Here is a 9,387-nt window from a genome sequence, read left to right as displayed (position 1 = left end):
CCATAGACTCTTGATTTGATTAAACAAGTAGTTGGGGACTCTTTATTTTTCTTCTAGACAGAAGCTTAGACTAGTCTTTTTTGTTTGTGTTTACTATTTTTTGTAAAAATTATTAAAATAAAAACTTTTCTCTCCTTATTTATAATCACTAATTAATCATATTTTCCTAAGCATGATCAATTTAGAATTTGAACTTTCTAAAATTACATTGAATATTAAAACAAACACCGACAACTATTTTGTACTTTCCAAAATATATAATTGATATAAATGTTAATTACTTCTTGAATTATTGCATTTTGTTGGTTATGTAAACAAAATCAAATTTGTAATATATATTTATTGGTTAGTAAATAGAAAAATAAACTTAAATATAGTTATCTGATTTTTAAATTTATAACTATTACTATAACAAAAAAAATTATGGGCCCTCTAAAATTTTAGACCCTGTTCGACCGCTCCCCTTGCACGTGCTAAAATATTAATTAGGGTGCATTTTTATATAAAGATGTAGCTACGTAGACCTAGGATAAGCTAACAAGCTTGGCTTTTGAGTGAAATTGTGGAAAGAGACGTCCATGTATTACCGTATCCGAAAATGCGGTCTCTCCGACATCAGAACAATATGTTATCGTCTCAAGACCTAAGAAATTTTATTAATTATTACCACGTTCCCCTTTGAGAGAGCTGCATATATACATAGGTGAAGCATTCACCGAAATGTTATACGTTAAACATTGTAGGTTATACCAGTCAATTATTGAAAGTTAAAGCAGAGCTTCAGAAAAAAAAATGAGAATGATGACGGTTTCTTGAATTAACTTTCTTGCTTAAAGTTCACAAGGCTTACACATTGCTTTTTTTCTTTATACAGCGAACTAAAACTCTAATTGGTAATAACATATACACGTGCGTATGCCACCCAAGACAGTACGCTTTTTGGTGCAAATGTTAAAATGTATACCAAGTTTTTCGTTTTACAAGAATTGTGGTTACAACTTACAAGAACCAAAAAAATTGAAAATGGTAAAAAAATTTAACATTTTTACCAAAAAAAAAAAACTTACAAGAACCACTTATTACAAAGACAGTAGACTTTGTTGTTGAGTTTGAATGTTTGATGTGTATGTGCTCGATCGCTCGAGTTTGTAGACAGTAGTACTAAGACACTCCCATGCTTAAGCGTACCTACGACCACGAGTCACTTGCAATAAACACCACAATAGGCAATAGCTATACCGACACATATACGTATGTTAAATTTTTTTGAAATTGAAAAGTTTAATATATAATCAACTGGAAATTAAACTTTAATTTCCAAGGAGATGAGTTTGGGTTTTAGACGGCTATTGAGCTAATACAAGTAAACGTAGAAAATCAAGAGCATACATGAGAAGATGCTTTGAAAAGCCATGTAGCCATTCGTTCTGTTAATTTACAAATTTTCTCTTACATTCTTCTATGTAACTGTAGATATTATGTTTTATCACACTTTTCAGACCAAACTTTCACCAGACTAACCAACCGATTGCGTACAGCCTAACAGAAGTAGCTGTCGCAATATAGCCAATGAAACGATCACTAGTATAGTAGTGTTACAGTATGGTTCTGAGTTCTGACCAACTCATCACGTGCTTCGTAGGGTTCTAACTATCTATACTCTATAGCCATCGCAGTCTCATTCTATACCTATACGCTATATAGCTAATGAGAGTACGTAGCTACAGTTCCTTAGATAAAGATTTCTTACTTTTATGACTGATGGATTTTTTTCAGCACGCAATTCAGTCGCACACACAAAAAATAGAAATGTATAAATATAGCGGATACTGCGGTCCGGAACAAGCGGTTTGACTGCGGTGCGGTTTTGATAGTTATAAAAATGTATAAATATAAGCTCCTAATGGTAACTGCGGTTTGAGCAGTGCGGGATAAGCGGTTTAACTGCGTTGCGATTTTAACAGTTATAAAAATGTATAGATATATAGTATATGTAGAGATTTTTGTTACTGTTAACTGCGGGGCGGGGCGGGACAATGGTCACCATTCGAAGCCTTATTTTATATACAGAGATTTTTGTTACTGTTAACTGCGGTGCGGTACGGGACGGATGTTACCATTGGGAGCCATAGTTTTCATGCAAGTGGTTTCACTTTATCTGACAAATGCGCATATATATTTGGTGAAGACTTTTTGTAGTGTCAGTGATGGAAAAGGAACTTGGTTTTGAATCAATACAGTATTATACTATTATACATATAATCATTGGTTCATATCACTGTGCTGTAAGTGTCCTTTTAATATATAAAAGTTTCATGGTTTGATGAGGTCTAACTATATAGAGATTTATACCAAGGTTGAAGATATGGCTGCAATATGATGGACCAATCAAATTATACCTGGAATTACATGAATATACATTGGCTCAATATAAATTTATAATTTTTTAAATATAAATATATAAAATAATTAATGTCGTCTTCGTGGCTAAGTTTCATTTGATGCAAGAATTTGGAACACTATCCCCCTACATGGTACCAGAGTAGGACATATATTATTCCATAACTTATAACATTTTATTTCATATCATATTTCGATTCAATTTAGTTTGGAAATTAGTTTGAGTCTCGTGGCTCATGTTAATTCGATTATCTTGCGGGTTATCTCATAAAATATAAAAGAATTCAAGAATTAAGATTTCTAAATTTGATTCTTAATTTTGTTGTCGTAGTCATTATATTCATAATCAATTTTTAATGTTTATCAAAATGTAGGCAGAAACTAAAAATAAATGTTTATAAACCTAGGCATCTTATTTCATTTAACCCATTTCAGTAGACCAGTCAATTGTGTGTCTAACCCATTAGGCTGTCATCAACGATCGATCTATTCAAAGAGCATAATCCGTTTCAAGAGTTATAGGATGTAGTGATAGACCTGGCAGTTATGTGATGGTACAGCCAGACGAGGCTTGTTAGGGATCAGTCATGGATCTAAACCGGTCCACCACGTACGCCTTTGGCGTTCACACCTCAGAAAAACGAATCACTTGAGTTTGATGTGATAGATAGTCTTTTCCTTTTGATGTAATAACATATTTTATTTAATTTTAAAATAATTAACTAAAATGTTTGTTTAGTATGTTTTATTGGTGTTTTAAATCTTATTAAGAGGTGTTCCAAACAAAAAAAAAAATCTTATCAAGAGATTTGCAATACTGAATTTTTATTAGTATATAATATTAGAAAGTCGTTTAGTCCAGACCTCAATGTTCTCTATAAATTTTCTCCTTTTGTTCGTATAACGTTATATATCCCATTTCACATTATCATCATTCACTTCACTGAAATTATATAGAATGGAACAGCCGTTCTCATGAAATAATGTTTGATGAAAGAAAGGGTTTACATTTTTTTTCTTGGGTTGACAAAAAAGGTTTAATTTTTTTTTATGTTAAATAGAGTTTAAAGAGCTTTCACTAAGTTTAAAGAATTTTTTTGGTATAGTTCCCCATGGATAAGTCTGTGTCATGCCAAAGTCATTAGAAGTGCTCGCATAGGGCGGCTATACAATATTTTTAAAGCAAAAAAATCGGTGGAAGCAAGTTGGGATTCAGACCATCGATTGAAAAGAGGACATTGGCAACTCTTAAATCACTCTATATAGGTGTAATAAAGGACCATTTCATCATCTAAAACCTCCATACGAAGTCAAAGGTCCATTTTCTGTAAAAGTTGTTTATCCCAAGCCGCTTTACTTTTTATTTTTTTTGATCAAGTCGCTTTAGTTTTTTTTAGGTATTGATATGTACCTATGGACGTTGCGTATATGGGCGCGATTAAAGTTTTTAGATCCAAACCGGAAAGTCAATTGGTTACGGCATCGATCCATAGCTCTCGCGACTCATAAGATTAGTGATCTTTCATCTTATAAAGTGTCTTTATTTTCCATTTAAGGCATCAAACCAAAAAAAAAAAAATTCAATGTCCGATCTAAATCTAAAAAGCGAGATGATATAAAAGGTATATTTACTAGTTAAAAACGCAAATTAGTTTCTACATGACAACGCAAAACAAAGTACTATATCACTCGATCCATCTGAAGATTAACTGGAAAGCGAACATAGACACAAGTTACACCAAACCAGAGTTTCTAAAGTACGAAATATTTAAAGAAACATGACCCACGATTTAAAGAAACAGCGAATGCAAACTGTCTTCTATAATTGATTTAGAACCTGTAATATGAACATGCAACGATGTTGAAGCTGTGAGAGGCGAAAAGGGTTTATATGGAGACAAAAACTAAAACTAGCTAGAGAGTAAATAAGTCTAATCTGAAGGTATGAGATCAAGAAGTCGCAAATCGGAAAGTAGCGTTCGTGACAAAAGTTTATGATTATCAAGCTAAATAAACTACATATTATAAATTCAAAAACCAAAGACAGTTAACTATATATAGTATATGGATGTAAACTATCAACCACCATATATACCATTCAAAACCTTTACAACTCAAACTTTCTTATTTTTGATAAACAATCTTTTCGTTAGTCGTCCAATCAAAGAAGAAACAATGAAACTCACTCTACTTTAATTAGGTTCTGCCATAACAATATAAAGAGATGATTTAGGGAGATGTTATAAAAAAAAGAGAGATGATTTAGAGTACGTTTCATTCAGTTTTTGTTATAAATTCACATTTTGCGAAAACAATTGTATATATAGTGTGAAATGCAGCTAAGATCAAAAGACGTACACGAAATCTTTTGTCTACTTATGCTAATAACCTATCCATTACAAGCAATATCTAAATAAGGTTAATTAATTCGTAGATGAAGTGAGGAAAATAAGGCTGGATTTATAAAAGACCATTTCTTTCTAGATAAATAAAGATAAACCTAAGTTACAAATAAAAAGAAAAACCTTAAAAGATGGGAACTTTGATCCTCGTCCTATAATGTAATCCAATGAGGAAACGAATCCAGAGTAGAGACTAGAGAGACAGAGACATTCGTAATAACGCTACATATACAATGTAAACCTACCTGCCCATTTATTTGGTTTATATTATACATTGACCATGACGTGTACATATATATAAATAATAGCTATATCATATAAATCTACAAGGAAAAATATTATTTCATTAGATAATTATCTAAATTACGTGGAACACATTCAAAATGTCTAGGGTATAAATTTAAGTTAATTACTTTTCGCGAACGGTGTGATATTTAAGTTCCAGAATACCTTTGCTTTGACTGAGCATAAAAATATTCAGCAACTGAAGATTTTTTGTGTTGCATTTTAAGATTAAATTAAGTAGACCACACAATTTGCGTCATTGTTTAATACATTTATTTCCTTACTATTTCTTGTCTACAAAATAATCCTTAATTATTATATTTCCCCTTAATTACTATATTTATTTCATAACGTCTGTTTTCATCCAATTATTGATCGTGCATGTACCAAACGTTTCTGCCATGCATGAACAACAATGAAACAAAACTTCGGTGAAAACAAACAAAATACAATTTTCTTACCAACAAATAATACATTCGGAAAAAAAAAAAACAACTAATATATACATTCGGTCCAATAATGAACGACTTTACGTATAAAGCTAAAACAATTCAAAATCTTTAAACGAAAAATAAAAAATAAATTAATATATCTCATTATTCTACGCGAATATTCAGAAACACACAATTACCAAAATATTATAATTCTTTTATTTTGTTACGTGTGCGAATTAGTTGCTTATTCGCTTCCATCAATTAATTATGTATATCTACTTTTGTCTGTACCGTATTTTCCGCATTGTATATTTTTGTCATCTTTCGAAATTTTTTTTATGAACCTATCGGTTATCCATCAGTCCTAAAAACAAATTTAATATTATAAAGTAGATTTTGTTAGAAAACGTAATACTATTGTTTGACTCATGTTTGAATATTTTCTAACTATCGCCACATGATGAACCCAGCGTATCTTACAATTCACTATGTTTAATCCGTAGACCGAAACCCAAACTAACAAATGCGGGAATCAAACTCAAAAATCGACACTGGTATACACTAAACCTCCAAAAATTACCATTAGTCACAGAACTTGGTTATCTTTCAAATTTCTTAAAAATTCTAATAAAAACTGCTATAATTGATAAAACCATCAAATCTGTTGTACTATACAGTATGTTATTTTTTTTGTAAAAGCCATGTGTATATTTCTGAAAAAAAAATATCAGATAAACTTGAACGACACAAAATTTGAATGGTGTGTATGATATATACATAATAACAATAGAAATTTCACATGATAACTTTTTTTTTGCAAACTTCCGATAAAACTGAATTCTACATAATTATTCTAAAGTAATACATTAAATATTACCATGATTCTATGCCAAATGACACATACAAATCTAAAATGGTCCAATAATTATAATTTGTATAAAAAACAACATATTTATGTATGTAAACATGTAACGCTTTCCAGTACTAAAATATACAAGAATGACTTTTGTAAAATATAAATAACGACCATTCACCAACTCCAATGTCAAAGAGTTATATCGAATATGCATGCTTAATGTGTGTATGTCAATATGTATATGCGCGCTGGGTATAAATACAAACCTCATCTAAGCTTTGTAACTCCACAACCAGAAACTATCTCTCTCTCTCTTTTTTCTATTGTCTCTTTTACAATTATCCAATAGAATATTAACCAATGGAGTCACCAAGTCTTCCAGTAACGGCAAAAGACTGGACCTCCACCAGTCTCCACCGTGTACTATGTATGCAAGGCGGTGAAGGTGACGTCAGCTACGTCAACAATTCCGATTGCCAAGCTTTGGCTATAACCTTATGCAAACCAATCCTTATCTCATCTCTCCAATCCATCAAACTCTTCACCTCTCCGATCATCAGAATAGCTGACCTCGGCTGCGCCACCGGCTCCAACACTTTCGATACCGTGGATACGGTGGTTGAGACTTTACGTCAGCTATTCACTACGGTGTGCGGTGGTGGATCGCTGGAGTTTGAGGCTTTTTTCTGTGATTTGCCTAGTAATGACTTCAACATGTTGTTTAGATTGTTGTCTGAGAAACAGAAAGTTGATTCGTCCAAATATTTCGCCGGCGGCGTCGCTGGCTCGTTCTATGACCGGCTTTTCCCGAGAGGAACGATCCATGTCGCTGTGAGCTTAAGTGCTCTACATTGGCTCTCTCAGGTCAAATACATACTAATAATGTTTTATATTATAATGTTTATATATGTTTAAGATTAATTATTATACTTGGTCTGTGGTAGGAAATAGAGTGCATGTGTTACATTCACAACTAAAATGAAGAATATCCATCATCCAACTTAATTTACAAGGGCATTTGACTTAATTATAATATTGTTTATATATGTTAAGATGATTATTATACTCGGTCTGGTGGTAAGAAATATATTCCATGTGTTATATTCACAATTACAATGAAGAATATCCAGTTTTAACATGATTACCAAAAAAAAGTGAAGAATATCCAGAATCCAAATGAATTTAGAAGTGCAATTTGACTTTATTAAAGAAACTCTACATGTTCGAAGAATATAATTATTTTGAATAATTAGTTTTATTACTCTCAAAACAATAACATAATACCATGAGAACTAGGTTCTAAAATGTTTCTAATATTTGAGATATACGTCTTATGGCTTTATTACGTATAAACCATCTCTAAAATTTGTGCATTGAAAGAGAGATCATTTTTGGTATTGTAGATACCGGAGAAAGTACTGGAGAAAGGATCAAGAACATGGAACAAAGGGAAAACGTGGATCGAAGGGGCGAAGAAAGAAGTGGTTGATGCATACACAGAGCAATCAGACAAAGATTTGGATGATTTTTTGAAGTGTCGGAAAGAAGAAATGGTGGAGGGAGGAGTGTTGTTTGTATTAATGGGTGGTCGTCCTTCAGGTTCAAGTAGTCAATTTGGTGATCAGGATACTCGAGCCAAACATCCTTTCACAACTACCATGGAACAAGCTTGGCAAGATTTAATAGATGAGGTAAATTTATCTGTATACACACGTGTGGGTGCATAATATGTATATATGCAAATGCGTGGTATCTTTCATGTTTTCATTACAAAACCGTTCAAGATGACGTTTCACTTTTTATCTCTAGTGGACCGTTTCTGGCTTTCGCATTAATTAACTTGGTAAGAGGTAATGACGAATTTGTTTTTTTTTTCTTTGCCAAAGGAATTTGTTTATAACGGTAGTCCGTTGAGTTTTGTTGTTGTGAATATTTTGTTTTTTTTTTTTTCTGATACTCTCCAGTTGATAGTTTTGGAGTTTTTAACTGTTCTTTTCACTGGTGTCAAAACAAAATGTTCTTTTCACTTCTTTTTTCTGCTAAAACACCACTTTTTACCACCTGCTTTAAAAAATGCATAGAAATTTCTCAAATCAGCTAAATTTGATGGCGAATACCATTAAAATGTAACGTGTTATGTTTGTTTTAGTATAATAGTTTGCTACAACCGCTAAACACACATGTTCACGTAATTTTGAAAACACAGTTTTTCCTTACCAAAAGGCTAACTTATAACTTTATATGTTTTCACACACAAACTAATTAAACGCTTTATGATTTGTCTGGATAAAAGGGTTTGATAGATGAAGAGACAAGAGACGGATTCAACATACCGGCGTACATGAGAAGTCCGGAGGAAGTGGCTGCCGGAATAGACCGTATCGGTGGTTTCAAGATAGAGAAAATGGAATACATGAAAATCGTTGAATCCTCCGACGAGAAACATGAGGAGTGGAAAAAAGATCCCGTTTCGTACGGACGAGCCAGGACCAACTTGGTCCAAGCTGCTATTCGTCCTATGGTCGACGTCTACCTTGGACCGGACCTATGCGATGAGCTCTTCAAAAGATATGAAAACCGGGTTTCTACAACCCGAGAATTTCTTCATATAACTTGTTTCTTTGGAGTCGTCGCTTTTTCTGCCATCCGAATTGAATGATTATATGTTTATAGCGTTATGTATGAAATGTGTTTGTTCGTATTTATCTATATATATGGTTTGTCGTTTGTTTTAATATATATGAATGTGTGTCGCGTTTACTTGCTGGAGAATGTAAACTGGAATTGGGGTACGTGTATATGGAACATGTAGGGTTGGACATTATAAGCCAAAAGAGATTATTTAATACTGCAAAAACCGAACCAAGCCAAGTTTAGTGTAATCAAGCCATGCATATCGAATTTAACAAACTGAATATCTTGTAAGCATAAAGCATCATTTTTATAATTTTATTTATGTATAAACACACTAATAGACTGAGTTAAAAATTCTTAAAAGGTTATTTTACCT

At 32.4% G+C, this 9,387-nt stretch overlaps 1 protein-coding gene and 1 long non-coding RNA gene across 3 annotated transcripts; one reads left to right on the top strand and one right to left on the bottom strand.

Moving 5' to 3' along the window:
• Positions 1–175: 175 nt before the first annotated feature.
• LOC103856940 lies at positions 176–6,409 on the bottom strand. Its single transcript, XR_630927.2, has 2 exons — positions 4,587–6,409; positions 176–4,237 (listed from the first exon to the last, which is right to left on the bottom strand). It is a non-coding gene; the product is annotated as an uncharacterized LOC103856940 (long non-coding RNA).
• Positions 6,410–6,651: 242 nt separating this feature from the next.
• LOC103856939 (gibberellic acid methyltransferase 2) lies at positions 6,652–9,198 on the top strand. 2 transcript variants are annotated; one of them, XM_009134065.3, is made up of 4 exons: positions 6,652–7,241; positions 7,781–8,068; positions 8,188–8,220; positions 8,671–9,198. In XM_009134065.3, exons 1-4 carry the CDS (start codon positions 6,738–6,740, stop codon positions 9,034–9,036), a joined length of 1,191 nt encoding a protein of 396 aa, XP_009132313.1. In that variant the 5' UTR covers positions 6,652–6,737; the 3' UTR covers positions 9,037–9,198. The 2 variants fall into 2 exon arrangements, with proteins under 2 accessions (XP_009132313.1, XP_009132314.1); XM_009134066.3 differs by lacking the exon at positions 8,188–8,220 and having other exon boundaries at positions 6,655–7,241.
• Positions 9,199–9,387: the final 189 nt, after the last annotated feature.

The sequence above is a fragment of the Brassica rapa genome, chromosome A03, assembly GCF_000309985.2.
Source record: "Brassica rapa cultivar Chiifu-401-42 chromosome A03, CAAS_Brap_v3.01, whole genome shotgun sequence".
Classification (NCBI taxonomy): domain Eukaryota; kingdom Viridiplantae; phylum Streptophyta; class Magnoliopsida; order Brassicales; family Brassicaceae; genus Brassica; species Brassica rapa.
The sequence above is the reverse complement of the archived record's forward strand: the minus strand, read 5'-3'. Positions and strand labels throughout refer to the sequence as shown.